Source organism: Dipteris shenzhenensis, chromosome 13 (assembly GCF_047967505.1).
Source record: "Dipteris shenzhenensis isolate YYH24624 ecotype China chromosome 13, Dip_SZ_1.0, whole genome shotgun sequence".
In the NCBI taxonomy this organism is placed as follows: domain Eukaryota; kingdom Viridiplantae; phylum Streptophyta; class Polypodiopsida; order Gleicheniales; family Dipteridaceae; genus Dipteris; species Dipteris shenzhenensis.
Window position 1 is genome coordinate 22,680,363 of NC_141608.1, and position 21,607 is coordinate 22,701,969.

Here is a 21,607-nt window from a genome sequence, read left to right on the forward strand (position 1 = left end):
TAGAAGGTGGCGGTATCAAAGGAGCGCTCAGTGGAGGAGCACTCTGGTGAGTAGGAGCTAAACCACCATCCTGAGGAGGACTGCCATGTGGAGGTCGAGGAGCAGGTATTGGACCTGTACCACCCCCCTGTCGAGGCCGAGAAGGAGTTGCTAGATCTGTACCACAACCATCCTGAGGAGGACCGCCATGCGGAGGTCGAGGAGCAGGTGCTGGACCTGTACCACCCCCTGTCGAGGCCAAGGATCAGGTGCTAGACCTGTACCACCATCCTGTCGAGGCCGTGGGGTGGTAGCTGTACTAGAGGGCTTCTTGGGCCTTTTCTTCTTCCTGGGGCAATCCCTGGCAAAGTGTCCAATGGTCCTGCATATCCTGCACTGGTCCTGCCTGCCTGTAATCTCTACTCTGGCGAAAAAAGGAACCATCCGAGCGTTGGATCATAACACGGTCCATCGTGAGGTTAGGATCCTTATAGAGGACCCTAACTCTAGGTACCCCATCAGCCTTGGTTGCCTCTGCTGCAGTCAATGGCAACCCAGGGAGGGGTGGGATCTCGACAACCACGCAAAAATGCTTCCCAATAACAGAAAGAAGTCGATGGTAAACTTGGGGAAGCCTGGGAAATCTGATGAAGAGCGAAAAGATTTCCTTATCTGCCTCCACTGGGTCGAAACCAATATCAAAGGCATCAAAGAAGATCTTCATGTGTCCCAGGTGTAAAAACTCAGCTTTGAGCACAGTGCTCGCATCCTCTAGAGTGTCAAAAACAACCTGGAAAAAACCTCATCCCAGAAGACAAACATCTAACAATCGTGGAGTGAGGCGTGGAGTGAGGTCTAGGGGGAGAGGTGCAAGCATCCAGTCTCTAGATTGGGATTTGGAAGGGTGAGACCCGAAGATGCGTGCTAGCAACGTGGTAGAGCATTCAATCTCTACGTCCTTCTTGAGCTGCTGCAACTTGTCTTTAGAAAAAGTAATAGTTTTCGCAGTCGGTGGAGGTGGAGTAGGATTGGCTAACGGAATATCGATCGCCAATCGAGAAGAGGCTGACTCTGACATTTTTGGGGCTCCTTCCGCTCCAAAAAACGCTGCGGGAGAAGGAAGAGGGGGGAGACAAGAAGAAGGAAAAAAGACGGGGGTAGGGAGCGGGGTAGAAGGAGGACTAAGGCAGAAGCAGGGGGAGGGAGCAGGGTGGAGTGAGCGGAGGAGCGAGGAAGGGGAAGCGGGCTGAGAGGGGAGGGGGCAGCTGAGCGGGAGAGGGAAGGAGGAGGTAGAGGAGAGGGAAGTAGAGACGGGGGGTAGAGGCAGGGGTAGGGAGCGGGTAGAGGGGAGGGGTGTAGAGGCAGGGGGGAGGGTAGAGGCGAAGGAGGGGTAGAGGCGGGGGAGGGTGTAGAGGCGGGGGGAAGGGGTAGAGGGGAAGAAGGGTAGGGGGAGGGAGGAGGCGGGGGGAAGGGTAGAGGCGAGGGAGAGGGGAGCAGGGTAGAGGGAGCGGGGGAGAGGTAGAGGCAGGGGCAAGGGTAGAGGCGGGGGTGAGGGGAGCGGGGTAGAGGGAGCGGGGGAATAGGGAAGAGGGAGCAGAGGAGCAGGGTAGAGGAGGAGCGGGCTGAGAGGGGTAGAGGAGGAGCGGTAGAGGGAGCGGGGTAGAGGGAGTAGGGAGCGGGGTAGAGGGAGCGGGGGAGCAGGGCATGGAGGAGCGGGTTGAGAGGGGAGGGGGCGGGCTGAGAGGGAGAGGAGGGGAGGGGGCAGCGGGCTGAGAGGTGAGGGGGCGGGCTGAGAGAGAGAGAAGGGGGTGGAGGGGAGAGGCTGAGGGTGGGGGAGGGGGAGCGGCTGAGGCAGAGGGAGGGGCTGAAGGAGAGGGGGCAGCAAGGGAGCGGGGAGGAGCAGCAGCTCCAAACCTACAACACTTTTGAGATTTTAATCTTCCCTCTCACACACAAAATAGAGAGTCTCTCTCTTAGACACACAGGGACAGTGGCAAATGCCAAGTCGATACATACAGAGATAGATATTGGAGACAGTGAATATGCCATAATTTAAATTTTAAATGAAGATTCAACTTTCAAGTTTAATCCTCGGCCTACATCATTATGGTGAGCGGATTACTAGCCAAGACATCCTTGATGCCTCCCCCCCGACTAGATCGAGGCCTGAGCCCTCGCCAGGGGACTGTGTCTGAGAGACAATTGCTAGCATCATTGCCTAACATATCTCAGTGGCTTGACGCTATCTAGTAACGAGAGGGCAACAAACTTGACTTACAGCAACCTTGTCAGTATTTGGCATGATACCATGTATACCTTGCAGACCATTTGGGAGTGAAATGCAGAGGATTCTAGGAAGAGAGCCAAAAAGCATGAGCGGTTTTAAAGGCTTGGCCTATAGGCACCTTGTACATTTTCATGGATTGATGCATCCGCTGGTTGGCCCCCCTAGTCATCGGCACCCACTTCCGGGATACTCTACGCAATGGTTGAAAGTCTAAGACGCGGGCTGCCGTAGGGTCAGCACCCCTCATTACAACGCCTCATAGATTGGTGAATCTGTATTTCTCACAGTTTCTAATAGAAGGTTCTTTCTCAAGAAAAAAACCAAAAAACATAGACCTTGAACACTTAAGGAAAATGTTCCCATTGCTTGGGAAATTCTTCTTTGCCAAAGAAGCCAGATGCGAATTCTTTGCTAAAGAATAGAAGGATTTCGTCCAAGATGAAATCCAAATGGATCTTGTAAGAGGCACGTAGGAATGGGCACATCCAATCTTTTTTTTTTTGGGGCAAAAAAGAGACTTCTATTAAGTAAGAAAGAAACTCGCTAGAGCAAGCTCTGAGCGGAAATACAACATCATGAAATCATGAGGATAAATAAAACCCCCCTGAAAGTGAGGTGGAAAACAACCAAGGCTGAGGCTGAAAGTGCCGCCTCAACCCTGTAGGAGTCTTAGAGAAGAAAGGAGAATTCTTCCATTCCCTGAAGAAAGAAGCCCTCCTAGCTGAGGCTGCACGGGAGTCTCCCTGTATACTCATCCATACGGCCATCAAAGTATGTACGGTGTGTCTGTCCAGATACTAGCCAAAGTGTGCGAGGGATGAACCTGAGTACCCTCCATAGCCTCTGTGCATCTGGCTCTCCAGATATGCCAACATGCTATGCTCGCTAAAATCTCCCAAGAAGTATCCATAGAGGCATGTACATCTGTAAAAGGAAGGTGTGGTACCACATCCAACGAACATGACTCAATTTGATGACGGCGAACCAAAATGGCCCGAGACGAGTCGAGTCTCTCATAGAATACCTGAGGCCCTGTAAGAGAGAGCCAAGCCACTGAGCCCCATGTCATAAAGAATGGGGAGTGGGCAAAGTGACTGAAAATCCTGGCTACCCCCATCCAAATCATCTTCGCCTGTCTGCAATCCCATAAATAATGCTGAATAGTCTCCGAAGCATAGAGGCAACGAGGGCAAGTAGGGTCGACTCCGAACCTGGATCTCCAAAGGTTCACTGCAATCCCACCATGGATAGAAAGCCAAAAGAAGAGAGTGATCTTTCTATTCCTGTGGGATTTCCAGAGTCTCCTCTAGAAGCACCTTTGCAGATCCGCAGTGATATCAAATGTCTCCCAATGAGGAACTCTGGAAGGTCTCCAACCTCTTCTACTGAGCTGAAATCTCTTGGCATTACTGACCGTGTAATGAAAGAAGGGGTTGCTCTTCTCTCGATGCCCTGCGTCAATCCACTCCCACTCTCCAAGTCCCACTACAAATACCTAATGGGAACTCCCCCGTAGAGCCAAAGCCTCCAAGACCCGGTGGAGAGTAGCCAGGGGTCTGGGTCGAGGAAGCACTCTGAATCAGATTCCTTCATCAAAAGACCTACAACCCTGATAAGCTGAAAAGCAAACTCAAGTAGGATGTCCTTTGTGGATCTAAGCAATCTGCCACCATCCTGCACAGTAAAAACTAAAGCATCCTCCTGTGCATCTCAAAAGGCCAAAACCTGAACCGGAACACCGCCTCTCGTAAAAGTACCTGCCCAAGTGGAGCAAGTAAGTGGCATATCATCTGTGTCTACCCACTCCTCTGGAAGGGCTGCCTCAATCTGTAAGATCCTCCCTGCACTCCCTCTGAGATGTCCTGTCAACTGACACTTGTCTCCTCTAGAAGCCTGCGGAAAGCTTTCCAAGACTCCAAAGATGATGCAGGTCCCCTCTCCCACTGGGACCACTGCATGTAGAGTGAGGCATCAAGTGGTCTGCCATGATCATCTAGAATACTGTCATTCCACATGTTGGGTGGGATACACTCTCTCTACTATGTCTAGGGCTAAGAGTAGAGAAAAAGTGTTAATTGACTCTGCCACCCATCTCTGAATCCAGGACTCCCGTGCATGAAAGGCATACTCTGCTCTGTGATCAAGCAATACCTGCTGATGACCCTTGCTGCAGCAAGGCGCTCCTGAATCGAAGCATCTGAAGGCCGTTTCTGCTCTTTCCTCTGCAAAGTTGCCAACTGGTGGCGAACACCAATATCACGTCTGAGAATATCTCGTCTCCTGGTACGAGCAACTGAGATTAGAAGTCGTTAATACCAGAAAGGGCAGCAGCTACCTGTGATGGCAATGGCTGCCCACCCTGGACATGAGAAACCCATATCTGCAGGGCTGCCTCTGTAAGGTCCTCCTCTGTGTACAAGGCATCTGGAATTCTGATGCTGGCAGATCGGCCTCTCAGGTGAGGCTCTGAGATTGCTAGCACAACAAGAAAGTAGTCTGAAGTGGAGATCCCAGTAGCAATGCATACCTATCCACCTCTATCAAGTGCCCAATCATCTTTATAGAATCTGTCAATACGTGCATGAATAGGCATCTGCTGCCTCCTGTTCAACCAAGAGAACAGGAGGGACTGTGGCTGAATAAGAAAGGCATCGTCCAACCAAGTATCTCTGCCACAGTAGTGAAAAAGGAAGGCATCCCAAGCTGCTCTCTCCAAAGAGTGAAGTCCTCCTTCTCTATCCCCTTTTTTGTCTAACGGTAACTCAACCATGTTAAAGTCACCTCCAATCACGTGTGAATCTGCAATGGGGGCCCAGGAGAGCAAATCCTTCCACATAAAGACACGTTCCCCTCTAATGTTGGAGGCATACAGGTTACGGAAACCAACCTCACACCCTCCAATCAAGAGAATAATCCATTGAGCTCTAGAGGGAATAATGACTCCGTGTCCAACAACCAATGGGAGAACCGCCGACTGCGAAACTAAAATAGAAGTGCCCCTTGGTGCCCAAGGCAGGCGACCAAAAAGTATGACCAGAAAGCAGTTTGCCAGACTTAGAGCAATCACTGGCATTCAACTTGTGTTCCTGGATAAAAAGGATATCAATAGCATCTCCAGTGACACCTGGATGAAGCTGATTCCGGATCAGCTGCCTATGGCAATGGTGTGGAACTCTGCCTAGGCCTTGTATGTTCCAGTTGACTATCCTCATCGACAGGAGGATGCTGGATGGAAAGGCTTACCCGACCTAATAGAGGAGACCAGCTTTCCCTGGGCCGAAACACTCTTGCTGAGAGTAGGAAACTCAACAGGTGAAAGGATCCCTACACCTGCTGAGGGGGAGGCTCTGTCAAAAGAAATCCCAATGACAGGGACCCCTAAGGTGGAGGGCACAAACTCCTCCTCATTCATGAAAGTCGCCGAATTAGCCAGTGTCGAAAAAGAGTTCTAGAGAAGCAAGTCTTGCCGAGGAGTGGGAAGAACACCTGCACTCGTGGAGGAATGAGGAGAAGGACCTGCCAGGCCTCTATCAGTAGATCTGGAGCTGGGAGCTGAGGAGGCCTGTGGCTGGGCTGAAGAAGGATCTGTAGTCCTCATCTGTGCAAACACTCCCTTAGCTGTGGCATGAACAGTCTGAGGGGGAGAAGTATCGGTAGCCCCCTCATGATTAGAAACGAAAATGATTGGGACTGGTGCATCTGAAGTCCCCTCCTGATGTGGAACTGTTGTATCTAGGGCTGCAACAGCATCCACCTCTGGAGTCTGGATGGCCATTTTCAGAACTGGATTAAGGGTCTCCTTCTGAGGTAAAGGAGCCACTTTGACCGCTCTCCAATGTGGTACTGGGAGTGCTGCATGCTTTGGGCGCCCTACTGTCCCTGGTGGTCCTGGGGTGCGCGAAGCAGGGCGCCCTGCTGCTCCTGGTAGTCTTGGAGTGCGTGCTACAGGCCGCAAGGGAGGTGCAGACGGGGTAGTATGTGAAGGAGCCGCACAAGAAGACCTCTTGGGTCTTTTTCTCTTCCTTGGGCAATCAATCTCTAGCAAAGTGCCCAAGGGTCCTGCAAATCCTACACTGATCCTGTCTACCTGCAATCTTGATTCTCTGTCGAAACAGAGAGCCATCTGGACGTTGAATCATGATGTGGTCATCTGAGATGTTAGGGTTAGAGACAATGACCCTAACTCGAGGCACCCCGTCCGCTCTGACTACCTCTGCCAAGGAAGAAGGCATGCCAGGAAGGGGGGGAAATCTCAGTGACGACTCCGAAAGTGGCTCCGATAGTAGCAAGAAGTCGATGGTAAACTTGAGGAAGACCAGAAAACTTGATGAACAGTGATGTGACCTGACTGTCCTCCTCGACCGGATCGAAGCCCAAGGTGTAGGGCAAAAGAAAAATCCTCCTCGAACCCAAATCCAGGGGATTAGCTTTGAGAACAAGGGCTGTGGACTCGTGGGAGTCGAAAATCACTTGGAAGAATCCACCTCCTAGAAGTTGAATATCCGTAAGGTGTGGGGCGACGAGATCTCCTGGTAACGCCGCCAGCATCCAGTCTCTAGCCTGTGATCTGGAAGAATATGACCCAAAGATGCAGGCGAAAAGTGATGTGGAGCCCTCTAATTCCACATCTCGCAGCCGGTGGAAGTGGACGGAGATTGGCTGAATGGGGATCCATTCCCCAATTGGAGTGAAAAGGCTGATTCCAACACTGTTAAAGCTCCGTCCATGAAACTACTGCCCAGAACGTCCTGAAACGGGCGTAGGAAGGAGGAGAAAAGGAGATGGTAGGAGAGAGGGGAAGGGACGGAGAGGAGAAGCGGAGGGGAACTGAGATAGGATAGAAGGGAGAGGGTTGACAGGGAAGGAGAGGGTAGGCGACGGAGAGGAAAAGAGGGGGGGGTTAGGAGGGAGGGAAGGGGTGGGTTAGGAGGGAGGACGGGGGCTGAAGGCGGGGAGGGAGAAGGTGGGCGGGGAAGAGGAAGGGAGGAGGCAGGATAGGAAGGAAGGGGGCGGGGGGGTTAGAGGAAGGGTGGGGGAAGGGGCGGGGGAGGGAGGGGGCGGGGGAGGGGAGGGAGGAGGGGGGGGGAAGAGGGGCGGGGGGGAAAAGGGGGGGGCGGGGGAGGAGAAGGAGGCGGGGGGGGGGAGAGGGAGGGCGGGGGAGGGGGAAGGGGAGGGAAGGGGCGGGGGAAGAGGAGGGGGCGGGGGGGCAGTTGGAGAGGGAGGGTGGGGGAGAAAGGGGGCGGGGGAGGGAGGGGGTGGGGGGGCAGCAGGTGGGGGAGAGGGGGCGGGGGAGGGGGAGGGGGAGGGAGGGCAGTGGGTGGGGAGAGGGAGGGGGCGGGAGGGCTGGCAGGGGGGGGGGGAGGGAGAGCGGGGAGGAGGAAGGGAGGGAGAGGGGGCTGGCGAAAGGGAGGGTGAGGAGGAGAAGCAAAGGGAGGGAGAGGGCGGGCTGCGAGGGTGAGGGGCAGGGAGAGAGAGGGAGAGGGGGGGGGCAGCAGCTCACGGGGAGAGGAGCAGCTCACGATGGAGAAGACGCATCTTTGTTTCTAATATAATTATTTGGATTTCACCCCCAATAAAAAATTGTGTGTGAGGCAAGGAGGCATTTTTCTTTGGTTATGCACATCAGGCCTATTTAGCATATGCTCACTATCATGCTTCTTCCTTTTCAGCAAATTCGTTGTTTGTTTACTGATCTCTCTTATGGATTGGAGATTTGATCGAGGCATTCTGGATTATTCTACTTTCTCCTTTGCAAATCTCACTGCCAAGAAAGCTTATCATCATCTTCTACTGCAGCTATGGGTTCAAGAGTGTGATCCTTCTACCTGGCATCTAGACAAACCAGTTGCTTGGCAGAAGGTCTATCTTGGCCGTATTTGGAATAGTAAGCTCCCTTTCAAACAGAGGGTTTCTTATGGAGATGTTTGGTTGGTGCTTTGCTAGTCAGTTCCCTCTTGGCTGCCAGGTGCATTACTTCTTCACATCCTAGGGAGATAGAACTCCATCTACTGTGGACTTGCCTAGTTGCCCGTGATTTTTCTTCCTAGAGAGGGGACTTATCTTCATGCCCGGGTTTCCTAGCATTGCTTTTGACAAGCATTTTTGGTTGTTTGGGAGATATACCACTATCCCAAGCTACATTCAGTTTTTCAACTGGTGTCGTTATTGGGCTCTATGGTCTTTATATCATGCCCGTAACTCTCGGCTCTATGGACAATCCGTTGTGGATGTATATCATTTCTTTCATTCCTTCTTGCTTCGCTCCTTGCAGGATGTGCATTTCATGGGAGATCTTTCTGCGGCCCAGCTAGAAGTGTTCTTTCACTATTTTTAGTTTTTCTGTACTAGCTATTCTTTACTGGAGCAGCTACATATGCTTTCTTTTCCAGTTTTTTTAGCATATGAGTGCTAGTTGTCTCACGTTGAGACATCTACAAATGTAAATCTCCTTTGATGAAAGGTCCTTTACCCTCCCAAAAAAAGTGTGTTGTGTGTGCACGCACCTATTCTTCACCTAGGTTCGATATTGGGCACTTTGGACTTTGTGGAAAGACAGAAACCACAGAGTCTTTGGAGATTCCACCTTTTCTATGTTTCATTATTTCCGGATTTCGCTTAGGCAATTCTTTATGATTGCCTCTCTATTCGTCAAATAGATTACTCTGTTTACTTGTCTTATAATGAAATTGTGCGATATTGTAATGGCATGTCTCTTCTTTAGTGACTGTTTTTCGTAATATAATCATACATGGATTTCACCCAAAAAAAAAGTGTGTGCGCGCCCGCACCGCTCCGCAAAGTTATGGAGGAAGAGATTGCGGCGGCTTTGGAGTTCCAAAGCTCCTCGACAGTAGGTTTTTTGTGGCATGTGATGTTGGGGTTTTTTCCATCTGGGCAGCACTTGGCATGCAGACATATTACTACAGTTGTTTTTCACAGATGTTTGGCTCCATAGGAATCTGTGCCTCATCTCCTTTGGCACTGTCCACACACCCATGATTTCTTGGCTCTTCTTTAGTAGCGTTTGAGAGCTAGATTTCCTACTGCTACTTTTAGGAAGCATTTCTGGCTTTTTGGGATTCACATGACGGGTCTAAAGATACCCGAAAGGATTGGAAAGAGCTTGCTCTGATAGTTGGTATTATTGTTGAGATGGATGATATTGTGGATCCCATGAGGGAATATGTCAAGGATGTAGTGATTATTTTTTTCACTGGATGCATGCCAGTTGCTGTAGATGTGCGAAACTGGTTGACACACACTCTAGGTGGATGCTTTGTGCAGAAGGTTCATTATGTAGGCCGAGTTTTTTTTAAAGTGAGAATGATAGATGAAGTTCGTAAATAATTTCTTTTGGAGCATTGTCCCCTCTACTATGGGCAGCCGATGGTGCATGTTTTCCGTGGTCTCCCACACAAGACTATCCTGAAGGAACATGGTGGAGAGGGAGAGGGAGAGAGAGAGGGTAGGCTAGGGTGAGAAGATAATACTAAAATGGAAACATAATGAAAGTGAAAGGAAATGGAAATGAGCAATAGACCAAAATGGAAAGACTCACATTGATAAGCTTGATGTAGACTCCTTAATGTGTGTTCATGTGACACACAAGTACAATCATATATAGGACACACTAGAATACCAAAGTGTATATGGGATATCTCCCAATATGACACACGGCACTCACACATAAGACTCTACTAGAACCCCTAGTAGAACACACTAAAACACACTTTACTTCATTTTCTAAAATGTCCCTCTTTAATTTGGCACCGCTGTCCAGTTTGTGTTGAAGTGGTGGATTTCCCCCAATGCCTGGAATAATTACTGCCACAAATTGCAACTTCTTTGGGAAAGGAGGTGTGTCCACCTTGACAGAATGGGAACTCAAATAGATTTTTCATCTTGTGGGACACAGATGTCCCTAATCCGGAATCAAACTCTGTTACAGTGAACAATGTGGCAATGGGTAGTGCGTTTTACAAGCTTAAATGGGGTGTTTTTGCAGGAGCTTGCTTTGAATGCAGGAAATTTGGTCACATGGCTTCGCAATGCTGTTTGGCTCTACATAAGATTCCTCTTGATGCTATGCCTACCTCTGTGCAAACTAAGAATGACCGTGGGCCTTCTTCTCAGGATAAAGGCAAGGCTAAGATTACCCTTGCATCAAATGGTAATTCCCAAATGCCTTCTGTAGCTCAAGCAAAAGCAAGGGACAGGTTGGAAAACCCCAAGGAAAATTTTCTCGGCTAGGAGGCCACTTCCACCTTGTACTTGGATGGGTGCTTCTTCAAATTGGCAGTCCAGCTGAAAACTTAGGCATGGGTATTACTTGGGCGGCGAGCCGCACTCTCTTCCTAGATGATGAAGCTACTTTATTATTGCTTGGTCCTTAGGATTATTCCTTGGATCCTAAGGTAGATGTAAGATAATCTTTCTCTTTTTTGCGAAGCTCTACTTCAAGCGTGGATACAAGTCACGGGCGATGGCAGATGATTATTCCTCCCAGCCAATTCTCGGGGACCCTTATCCCTGAGACCTTCAATTCCCTAGATAGTTCTCCTTGCCAAATGTCAGCATTTTGGCCTCTCCACTTGGTGCACCATTTTACCCCTCTCTTGGGGCACATTAAAACCCACTTGCCCCTTGGCATTATTGCACATTTAGGTGCGCCTAGGCCTTAGCATTCAGAACTATCTAGTCAATGCCATTTCGCCCTCACCTAGGACCTTGGCAGTTACTTCTCTTGACCATTTAATTACGCACATTAACTATTACAAAAGTTGGTCATCTAAGAGAAAATGCCCACCGATCTATCCGAGGTCATGCTATCTCGGCTAGAGCATAACATTCCTTCCCTCTTCAAGCATCAGCGTCCTCGATGATGAAATCTGGGAACGCTCTCCGTAACTGGTATACGGATTCCCAGGTAGCTTCCGATAGAGGCTGACCATGCCATGCAACCAACACCGTGGGTATCTTCCGATTTCGTATTTGCATTGTTTCTCGGTCCAGGATTCTTGTTGGCTGGCGCCTTGCAATATCCTCTATCTCCTGAAACAAAACCACACCTTCGATTAGTGAGTCACCTGTATGCAAAAATTTCTTTAAGCGCGAAACATGAAAAACCGGGTGCACCTTACACCCCTGTGGCAATTCTAATTTATAGGCTACACTGCCTATTCTCTTTAGAATTAACCACGGCCCACAGTATCGAGGTGATAACTTAGCACACTCTCCTGAAGTCAACGACTTCGAGTGTGAAGGAATTCTAAGAAAAACTTTTTCTCCTTCTTCAAATACTCTTATAGACCGATTTTCATCCGCATACACTTTGGCTCTATCCATAGCCTGGCGGATATTAGCTCTCGCAAATGCTAGCATCTCCCGCATCTGAACTACAAAGTTCGCGGCACTAGGCACTTTCTGAGGTACTCCAACTATAGTTGGATTGGCTGGTCTATAACCATAGTTCAGCTCAAACGGACTGAACCCAGTAGATGAATGTTTCCTATCATTGTAGGCAAACTCCAACAATGGCAACCACTTGTCCCATGTATGTTGCCTCAATGACACATATGCCCTTAGCATGTCCTCTAAAGTCTGGTTGACTCTCTCCGTCTGACCATCCGTCTCAGGATGATCCCCACTACTCATTCCCAACTCAGTCCTTAGTGTCTCAAATACCGCTGTCCAAAAGTGACCGGTAAATCTGACATCTCTGTCTGACACTATGGATCTAGGCAACCCATGCAGACGAAATATATGTCTAATGAACAAATCCGCCACTTGCGGGGCACTAACAGACTCTCTAGTCGGAATGAAGTGGGCCATCTTGGTTAGACGATCAACCACTACAAGGATAGAATTATACCCTCCTTGTGTTGCAGATAGCCCTACAATAAAGTCCATGGAAATGCTCTCCCACTTACTTAGTGGTATTTCCAAGGGCTGTAAAAGTCCGGGTGGCTTCACCCGCTCGGCCTTACTTACCTGACACGAGAAACACCGTGTCACATATTCATGAATATGCTTTTTCATCTTTGGCCAAAAGAAATCTCGCTTCACGAGATCATATGTCTTCTCGACTCCTGGATGTCCCGCACACGGGCTATCATGGCATTGTCGAATGACTCTCTGCCTGAGATCATTCAGACCAGGTACTACAACCTTGCCATTTCTAACTAGCATACCATCCCTTATGGCATATCTTGCATAAGTTTGGCCTTTTCTGGATGCCTGGTCATCCTTTTCACTTTCCCCGGGTTTTAACACATGAGCTTTAGGCCATAAGCTCTGGACAAACTCGTCCACCTTCTGAGTTTCTCTGATCTCGGTCATTAGAGCACTCTCTAATACCGTGAAACTCAGGTTGTGCATAATGCGAGACAACGCATCAGCTACCTTATTGTCTTTTCCTCTTCGGTACCGAATCGTCAAATTAAACTCCTGCATGAGCTCTGCCCACCTAGCTTGGCGGCCCCTCAAGTCAGGCTGTTTACAAAAATGTTTCAGAGTATCATGATCTACATCCACATAAAACTCTGAACCATACAAATAATGCCTCCATGTTTTCAAAGCATGGATAACTGCATACAACTCCAATTCATGAGTTGGCCAATTCCTTTGAGAGGGAGAAAGCTTCTTGCTTTCAAAGGCTACTGGCCTTCCCTCTTGAAGGAGGACTGCTCCTACCGCAATGCCACTTGCATCGGTTTCTAGGAACAACGGTTTCTGGGGATCAACTATTTTTAACACCGGTCCTGAGACCACAGCTTGTTTTATGGTGTTAAAACTTTCCTGTTGATTCTGGTCCCAAATAAAAGGTACTTTATCTGAGGTCAGATCAGTCAATGGCGATACTATTCCGGAATATCCTTTGATATGCCTTCTATAAAACTGGACAAATCCCAAGAATGATCGCAACGCGGTCTGAGGGATTGGCCAAGTTAGTATCGCAGCCACTTTCTTCGGATCCATTTCTACCCCCTGTGGAGTAATTATGAACCCTAAATACTCAAGCCTAACCATACACAGTATAGTTTTCTTTTTATTCACATAAAGACTGGCTTTCCTCAAAGTACTGAACACTATCCTTAAGTGTTCACGATGCTCAGTAACACTTTTACTGAATATCAAGATATCGTCAATAAAATGTACTACGAACTTTCCGATATACGGACGTAGTAAATCGTTCATAAGCATGACGAAGGTCGCTGGAGCATTGGTAAGTCCGAAGGGCATTACCAAAAACTCATAATGACCAAACCTGCTTCTAAAAGCGGTTTTATGCACATCCTCAGCTCTAATCCGGATCTGATGATAGCCGCACTTAAGATCTATCTTGCTGAAAATCACGGCTCCAAGTAATGCATCTAGCAAATCATCAATCCGAGCCATCGGATACCTGTGCTTAACAGTGATATTATTCAATGCTCTGTAATCTATACAGAGGCGAAACGTATCATCCTTTTTCCTCTTTAATATCACTGGCGAAGCAAAAGGTGAGAAACTTAGTTGAATCTGCCCCAACTTGAGGTATTCTTCCAGTTGCCTACGCACCTCCGCTTCTTCAGTAAAACTCATTCTATAGGGAGGTCTATTTACAGGTTCTGCCCCCGGGATCAGTTCAATCTTATGCTGAACCTTCCGCTCTGGAGGTAACCCATAAGGTAGTTCATTCCTAAAACATTCAGAGAACTCCTCTGTTATAAGATTAGCCAGCTTGGCCATCTCACCACTTTGCATAATATCAGTGCTAGTCGAAGAATCATCCACCGACTCTACCGATGCTGTGCAAAGGTACAAAAACTCTACTTGAGCCTTTCTGATTTCCATCACGGAAACCAACGGTCCCTGAGGTATATCTTTTTCACCTCGTAAGACATAAAGCACATCATTCATCTTGAATTGATATACGTGCTTTTTTCAATCAATGGCTGGATTCTTCCTAGAATGCCACGCCATTCCCAGGGCTATATCTGCATGAGCAAGCTTGGTCATTTCAAAATCAAGCTTCTCAGCATAGTCCTGAATCCGAAGCTCCAACTGGGTAACCCTTTGGTCCCATACTTCAGTTGAACTTCCATCAGCCATCCTGACTGTATACGCATAGTCAGATGGACTTGTCTTTAGTTTCAGCCTCTTCACGAGCTTGGAGTTAATCACATTGTGAGTCGACGCGGAGTCAAACAACACAATGACATCATGACTGGCCACTTGCCCTTTCATTTTAATTAACTCCGTATCATTAAAGGCCGTATACCCCGTTGCTGCGGGCTTAGATAGGATGTTATCAGGTGCACTCATCACTAACTTAGCAACAGATACACATAACAAACAAGGTACTAACCTCTGAGAAGGTCCCGCCAGTTGCATCTGCATATGTTCCGCACTGGGACTCTCCTGCATTTCTACGTCGCATTCAGATATTATCATATTAGCCGTGCGACGGTCTTTATTCAGTGGACAATCCTTCCACTGATGTCGCTGAAGGCAGCCGAAGCACAATCCTTCTTTTCTAGCTTTCTCTTTTTGTTCACCAAGTCAACGAGGACTTTGACCAAGCCCGGGCTGCCATTGGAGTTATTTTTCTTTTCACCCCAACGGTGGTACTTGTTTTTACTGGTCCCTCAACCGGCTTCACCTGCTTGGTTTGGCCACTTGGCTGCGAGACACTTGTCTTTGAAACCCATTTCCTCTGAAATCCCCCTTTTCGCGGGTGCTCATACTGAGTCCCTGCCTGCACAAATCCACCAGATCTGCCTCTGGCATCCTCATAGTTCAGGGCTACTGCTATAGATTCATCTAGTGTAGTCACATATTTAGCCCGAACTTCCATTTTGATCTTGTCGTTCAGTCCATAGATATAGTCCTTTAACTGAACCGACATAGGGAGAGGGTTATCTTCATGACACATTCCCTGAATTTGTCAGTGTACTCTGCCACTGACAAGCTCCTCTGACGAAGATTTCTATAAGCATCCCAAGCTCGGGATTCTTCATCAGGTGGGAGAAAGTGTTTCTTAAACTCAGCTTTAAACCCTTCCCAGGTGGTTGGAGCAACTTGATCCTTCTGTTGCTTTATCCACCATCTGTCCGCTGCCTCAATAAACAGGTGTGTGGCCTCGCGGATTTTCTTTAGATCGGATTTAATCTCACAAATGGCGAAGGCTTCTTCCCACTTGTGCAACCAAACCTCGATCACATATGAGAGCTGCGCTCGGTCATCCGACCAGCGTACTTCTCCGGTCTATAATTAGCGATATTGGGCACTTTGACCCTTGCGCGCTCTAAGGAATGTATACTGGGCTCTGGCTCTGCTGGAGCTTTGCCCTTATCAATCCTAGACGGTCTACCCGACAAGGCTTGCACCATCTCCCTAATCTCATTTTGACCAGCATTCACGTGAAGCTGCTGGTTCATAATCTGCTGTAAAGCATCCTCTAATATCGAAATCCTACCAATCAAAGTAGGTGCTGCCTGATGTGACATCTGTTGTGTAGACTGTACTCTAGACTCGCTAGGATTCACTCTTGAATTCTGTCCTTCTGCTTCCATAGGTTCACAGTGGAAGATGGGGGTTTTTTTTTTTTTTTTTTCCCTTTGTTGTGGGTTTTTTTTATAATAATAATGGTGGATTTCCCCCTTTTTTTTTCTAAATACAGAAAAGATAAACGACAATCCCTGATGTATAGAACGAATTAACTGCAACTCAGAATTTTTTTTTCGAAATAAAATGCTCCCTGGAATCTCCACGTTAAAGGTACCAACGCCCGATGTAACTCCGATGCAAACAAAGCGCTAGCTAGTGGGATATCCTTCTCTTATTTCGGTGAGTATTTCGGACCACACGGTCTCCAGCCTCCGAACTGCTGCTGTCCGTCGTCACGGCAACCCTCTAGGTCCAGCCACAATTTCAGAAGTCCCGTCTGACCAGCGAACCACCACGCTATCCAAAGCCCAACAGTTCGTTGTTGGCTGCGGGCGAGTATTTTTTTTTTAAAACGTTAATGGCTATCGCTTTCCAAATCCTTGCATCGGCGCTCAGAGTATACGCCGCACGATGAAGCACCCAACTGCTGTAGCCACGGACAAGTCACTTCTCACGCTGCTACCGGTTGCACGAAGTCTCGAATTGAACTACAGTCACGACTTAGTTCTCCCAGTCGCTTGAAATCGCGATCAACTTTGCCCCTTCTCGATTCACGATTCCGGTTCTAACTGCAACCCGTATGATCGACAATTCTATCATTCGTCGATTCTCTTCTACCAAGCCACCGCGCAACGCCTCACGGTGATCAGCAAATCACCCACACCGGTCGTCTACTGTCCGTCCACGCACAGCCTTCCGTCAGCTTTCCGTAAAATTCCTAGGTGAGGTTGAGCCCGTTGAACTCTTCCTTGCCTCGGCTCTGATACCAAAATGTAAGATAATCTTTCTCTTTTTTGCGAAGCTCTACTTCAAGCGTGGATACAAGTCACGGGCGATGGCAGACGATTATTCCTCCCAGCCAATTCTCGGGGACCCTTATCCCTGAGACCCTCAATTCCCTAGATAGTTCTCCTTGCCAAATGTCAGCATTTTGGCCTCTCCACTTGGTGCACCATTTTACCCCTCTCTTGGGGCACATTAAAACCCACTTGCCCCTTGGCATTATTGCACATTTAGGTGCACCTAGGCCTTAGCACTCAGAACTATCTAGTCAATGCCATTTCGCCCTCACCTAGGACCTTGGCAGTTACTTCTCTTGACCATTTAATTACACACATTAACTATTACAAAAGTTGGTCATCTAAGAGAAAATGCCCACCGATCTATCCGAGGTCATGCTATCTCGGCTAGAGCATAAGAGTAGATATGCAATCTTGATCTCTATCCTGGGTGTTATGCTTTTGTATATACTTGTACAACTGTAAATATGTTGCAAAGCTATAGTGCTTGACATATAATATACAGGGGTTAATTTGTGTAAATGGAAGATCATATGGGCATATATCAATAGATCACAGCGTCATATTGTGACATTGTAAGAGCATAACCAGCATGGTTATGCATGTCAGATAGGACATTTTGCGGGGTATGCATATTTTGTGCCGGCCATCAATCCTTCTATAGAGTGGTTCTTCTTGCTTTCAATGACCGGGCTGGTCGTTGGATAATTGTGCAATGCCTCTTGCAGGGTGAGATATTTGAATTTGCCTTGGTCTACACTCTGCAATCTCCCAACATAGAGCTTTGATCTGGTAAGACATGCTGAATTATCCATGGAGACAAAATGCCTTTCTTTGTGGGGATTCTAATAATGCACCTCAGCCAGGTGACAACACATTGGGCCATACACGTATGCTTGCCTCTGAGAAAATGCAATGGACTAAACTTGGTCTTGTTGACCTCTGGAAAAGCACTCAGCTTTTGCTTCCTGGTTCTACCTTTCAGCATAATGCGTAGTTGGCTTATCAAGCCCATTTAGATCGTTGATATATCTTCAATGCACAACAATATGGTACTTCCACTTGAAAAATATGGAGTGATTATGCTTTTTCCTGTTTAGATAGTGCTCCTTTATGGCTGCAGCTGTCATTTTATGAATTGCAGTAGGACATATTTCCAGATAAAAGGCTGCTTATAGTGAATAATAGCTATTTTCAGCATGAGGCACATAAAACATGGTGAGAGATGCAATTGCTCTGCTGATTTCGCATGGACAGCATTTGTCACCCGCATGCAGTGTGCCATTTGTGATTATGGCAAGAATTACATGCGTATTCTCAGAGGATGTTGGTAAAGCTAAAGATACCTATCAAGGATTGACAGAAATTAGTTACTTTCTGGAATTAACTCAAGAGGAGGCCGCTTCATCATGTTAGGCTACACACTTTCTTTGATACAATGAACATAGAAATTTCAGAAATAGGAAACTAGGGCAAGGCAAAGAGCCTTCAAAATCTCCATTATAAGAGGCAATCCACCAATACATGCCGGGTTAAAATTTTGGATGTTACTTAGAGAAAGTCCTTTCAGACTAGAAGGGACTCCTTCGTTATGTCACTCTGATTCTACTTGTACAATAGGCTATGCAGCTTGAACTTCCCTTCATGGAGAGAGTTGAAAGATTCCATTCGTGCTTGTGGCAAATGGAAGAGTCCGTGGTGGGATGGTATGGTGGAATTTTATTTACAATATTGGGATGCCATATCACTTGCAATACTATATGTGGTTAATCTTGCATGGGACAATATAGATGCAAGCCAGTTGGAAAAAAGGATTGGTTTCAGGGAAAAAAAGAAAAAAGGATTGGTAAATTTATTCCCCAAGAACTTGTGTGAGTACTTTACAGATTGGAGACCCATCACTCTTATGCCTGTCATCTATAAGCTGGTTGCTAAGATGAGTCATGGCAAGAATAAAAGGTTTTTTGCATGAGGTGTTGCATCCTACTCAATATGGTTTTATGCCCTTTAGGCATGTTACTTTCACGTATGGTTAGTGCAATTAGTAGCTTTAGCTGGTCTTGTCAGCGTCAAAGAATTGGGGATTCAGCACGACAGTTTGTAAGACTAAGTGGAGTAGCAAATTTTCCTTCATAATTCTTGCATAATTTAGAGTTATATGATGACTGATGGTTGGACAAATCAATTGCACTGATTGTGCCTTCATGGGAATTCTTCATGGATTATGTATTTGGTCATAGTTAATAGAAGTCTGTTTTCAAGGGGTGGGGGTGGGGGACGGGGAATTTTTTTGTTGTGCTTGTACAGAAGCAATTTTCTTCTATGATGGTTTTGACATATTGAAATGTTGCTCTTATATTGCAGGGTCCATTAATAAATGAAGCTGCATTGCACAAGGTAATAATTTGTTATCATGCTTGATATTGGGAGGACTATGTTTCCAGCAGATTTCATTTTAAGAATGGTCAGAAATGTTACATTCTTTGTTGAGTCCAATCTGTAGATGATGATGGGTGTCACTGTGGTGCTTATTTTGTGTTGAATGAGTAACTCTTGCTGTCACTTTGCAATCTTATCTTACTTTGAACCTATTTATTATTATTATTCTGTTAATGAGGCCAATAATATTATTTGGTAAGGATACTATGTAAATAAACATACTGTTTGCTTTACAGGTTGAAGCACACCTAGATGATGCAGTTTCAAAGGTATGCAATATTTTATCTCATTCTCATCTTAACTCTATTGACAATGCAAATGTAAAAGTTGTGTAGCACTTGCTTGTTTTGTATTGTGTGACCCATAATGCGAAATGCTGTTTATGATGAATACCTTTTCATCACTGCATGATTCTATAATGCTAGAAATCATGGTGGGAGAGAAAGAGAGAAGCATTCATGTGATGACAAAGCTGAGGCACAAATGTAGAGTGGATTGCTTGATGTGTTAGGCAAGTACAATGTGTACCATTTTATAAGCTTACTGGCCTTATTTTCTCACACTCGTGCACATCATGGATGATGTTAGACAAGAAGGAATCAAATCTGATCTAGACCCTATCTAGAGGCCAAGGGTCAGTAATAAAAATTTTCCCACGGCGCTACGAGCTGCTGCCACTCCCCGACCTCCTTGCTGCGCATCCCCCTCCCTCAGCCCCTCCCCCTCCCTCTCCCTCATCCCCCTTTCTCACCTCCTCCCTCATCCTCTCAGCCCGTGTCTCCCACCCCCTTCCCCCGCTTCTCCCTCCCCCATCCCACGTCCCCTCTCCTCCTCCTCCCGTCCCCCATCCTCGCCCCCTCTCCCTCTCCCTGCCTCCTCTACCCCGCCCCCTCCTCCACCTGCTCTCCCCTATCCCGCCTCCTCTCCCCCCCCTCCTTCGCCTCCTCTTTCCTCTCCTCCACCCCTCCTCCCCCCTCTACCTCTATTCCTCCCCCCCTCCCCCCTCCCCTCTCTTCCCTTCCCTCTCCAGTACAAAAACACTTCGAAATGTGTTTCTGCAGACAACTGCTTCAGAAACTGCATTGACGTGGGTCTTAACCAGCTGCGAAACTCACAGATGTTTCTCAGCCTCCCTATCCACCTCCCGCTCAGCCTATCCGCCTCCCACTTGCCTCCTCAAGGTTAACATATGGCAGTAGAGTGGAATCATCCCTGAAGTTGAGAAGTGGTGCCTGACAAGTCCGTATCCTTGCGTTGAAGTCCCCAAGTAGGACGACTTTCCCACGGCTAGAGAAGTCAACAATGGACCGGTAAAGAGCAGCGAATGGGGATGTCTCATCCTCCCCTCGAGTATCTCTAGCAAAGCAAGAGGTCTCGGGGGGGAAGTAGCAAACTGCAATAAACAAATCCCGGCTATCCATGTGTTGAATCCGGATCCAGAGAAACCTGGAGTGTGGATCTCTATGCTCCATTGAGATGGCCCCCAAAAGTGTGGATCTGTAAAGAACTGCGACTCCTCCTAACCCTCAAACCCCTCCTGTATCCCTCGTCTCATCTCTGTAAGCAGACTCCCATGTATACCCGCTGACTACTGGTAGTGGGCGCTTTGGACTCTGATGTGTCTCTGTGTAAAAGACTATGTTGTGATCACGAGTTTCAACTGACAGACGAGGACCGCTCACATCTTATGGGCAGGCACTTTTAGACCTCGATAGGATGCGTGATCTTATTATCTATAATGGTCTTGACAGATGGCCTGCATCAGGTGAGTTCACTTGCTTTCCACGTGGGGGAGGCTGCAGTGTTGTGGACTACATCATGGGATCCCCTGCCTTCACATCTCGCATCACTGACTTTACCGTAGCACCTCTCCCTCCAGGGGCTGATCACACCTATCTTTTCTTTAGTATTTCTACCCCCTGCCGCACAGCACTTTCTATCCCATTGAGCTCTTACTCCACCTACCATGATATACGCTTTGACCGCGATCACTCACCTACTTACTCTGGCCATTTGTACATACTTCTCGCATACATTGGCTTTATATCCCTATTAGAGGATCGCACTGCCCTAGTCACTCGCTTACTACACGAGGCTTCCTTTCACGCCTTCCCCCATACCACCCGCTCCACCCGTCCACCACCACCTGGGACCGTACCTTGTAATAGCTGGTACGATGATGAGTGTAAGGCTTTATGCTGTCGACTCAGATTCAAAACAAAAAACAGCCTTCCGGGCGAACCAGAGACGCTGCGCGAGTACTGTCGTCTGGTACGCAGGAAGAAACTATACTTCGTGTGTTGGAACGAGGAGGAGCTATTGAACATTCTGTTCAGTAACAACTCTAAGGACTTCTGGCGGAGATTTCTAGAGGGATGATCCCCCCCGCCACTCACTGACACTCAGGTGTAGACTGATTATGCACGCACACTCTATGATATTCCAAATCAAC

At 47.6% G+C, this 21,607-nt stretch overlaps 1 protein-coding gene across 1 annotated transcript in view; it reads left to right on the forward strand.

Moving 5' to 3' along the window:
* Positions 1 to 21,607, forward strand: part of ALDH5F1 (aldehyde dehydrogenase 5F1) — a 266,167-nt gene that overhangs the window by 160,668 nt on the left and 83,892 nt on the right. Inside the window, exons 14-15 of the mRNA XM_087383488.1 lie at positions 19,081 to 19,113; positions 19,392 to 19,424. Coding sequence (XP_087239614.1) covers positions 19,081 to 19,113; positions 19,392 to 19,424 — 66 coding nt within the window. The remainder of the gene's footprint in view (positions 1 to 19,080; positions 19,114 to 19,391; positions 19,425 to 21,607) is intronic.